Source organism: Apodemus sylvaticus, chromosome 18 (assembly GCF_947179515.1).
Source record: "Apodemus sylvaticus chromosome 18, mApoSyl1.1, whole genome shotgun sequence".
Lineage (NCBI taxonomy): Eukaryota > Metazoa > Chordata > Mammalia > Rodentia > Muridae > Apodemus > Apodemus sylvaticus.
Genome location: NC_067489.1, coordinates 69139452 through 69140589, shown reverse-complemented (window position 1 = coordinate 69140589; position 1138 = coordinate 69139452). Strand labels below are relative to the sequence as shown.

Here is a 1138-nt window from a genome sequence, read left to right as displayed (position 1 = left end):
CCTCCTCCTTCTTCCCCTCCTCCCCCTCCTCCTTCTTCCCCTCCTCCCCCTCCTCCTTCTTCCCCTCCTCCCCCTCCTCCTTCTTCCCCTCCTCCCCCTCCTCTTTCTCCCCCTCCTCCCCCTCCTCCTTCTTCCCCTCCTCCCCCTCCTCTTTCTCCCCCTCCTCCCCCTCCTCCTTCTCCCCCTCCTCCCCTCCTCCTTCTCCCCCTCCTCCCCCTCCTCCTTCTCTCCCTCCTCCCCCTCCTCCTTCTCCTCCTTCTCCTTCTCCTCCTTCTCCCCCTCCTCCCCTCCTCCCCTCCTCCTTCTCCCCCCTGCCCCTCCTCCTTCTGCTTCTCCTCCTTCTCCCCTCCTCCTTCTCCTCCTTCTCCCCCCTCCTCCTCCTTTTATGATGTTTATGAGTACTCCAACCTTCAGGGGTTTGATGAAAGACAGAGCACAGTACTGAGCTAGGCAGACTTCTGGAATCTTCTCTCTGACACCCTCCTGACTGCCTTGCAGATATGGACACAGAGCGGGAAGCGCTGCAGTGCACAGCTTACCCTGAGGTTCAGAGCTTCTGCCAGAGGCACGGCTTGGCGTTCGAGGTAAGCGTCTGCTCTCACCTGGAAAACCACCCCGCCCCTTGCCTTCTGTTTGGCGCTTTAGAAACTCAAAATGTTTGTTTATTTTCTGAGACAGGTGTCATTTACCCCAGACTGGACTTGAACTCATTGTGTAGCTAAGGATGATGTTGGATTTGTGAGCCCTCCATGTTTATCTCCCAATCGATAGGATGACAGGTGTGCTGGCCTCCGAGCCCAGATCACGCAGTGATATGACTGGATCCCTGTGCTTCACGTGTGCTAGTCGGACTGAGCTGCGTGTCCGAGAGCTCCGCCTGCCTCTGCCTCCCGAGTGCTGGGGTTAAAGGCGTGCGCCACTGTGAGGCGCCCTATGAATGCTGTGCTCAGTTGAGAAACGATCTTCGAGGTGGCACACGTCTGTAATCCCAGCACTTGGGAGGCAGAAGCAGGTGGATTTCTGAGTTCGAGGCCAGCCTGGTCTACAGAGTGAGTTCCAGGACAGCCAGGGCTACACAGAGAAACCCTGTCTTGAAAAAACAAAAACAAAAAACAAAACAAAACCCCAAACCCAAAAC

At 56.5% G+C, this 1138-nt stretch overlaps 1 protein-coding gene across 2 annotated transcripts in view; it reads left to right on the top strand.

Annotated features, from left to right (window-relative positions):
* The first annotated feature begins 500 nt into the window (after nucleotides 1-500).
* The window catches only part of Nwd1 (NACHT and WD repeat domain containing 1), a 55799-nt gene continuing 55161 nt past the window's right edge, over nucleotides 501-1138 (top strand). For both annotated transcript variants that reach the window (XM_052162637.1, XM_052162636.1), the window contains exon 1: nucleotides 501-584. In XM_052162637.1, coding sequence (XP_052018597.1) covers nucleotides 501-584 — 84 coding nt within the window. The remainder of the gene's footprint in view (nucleotides 585-1138) is intronic.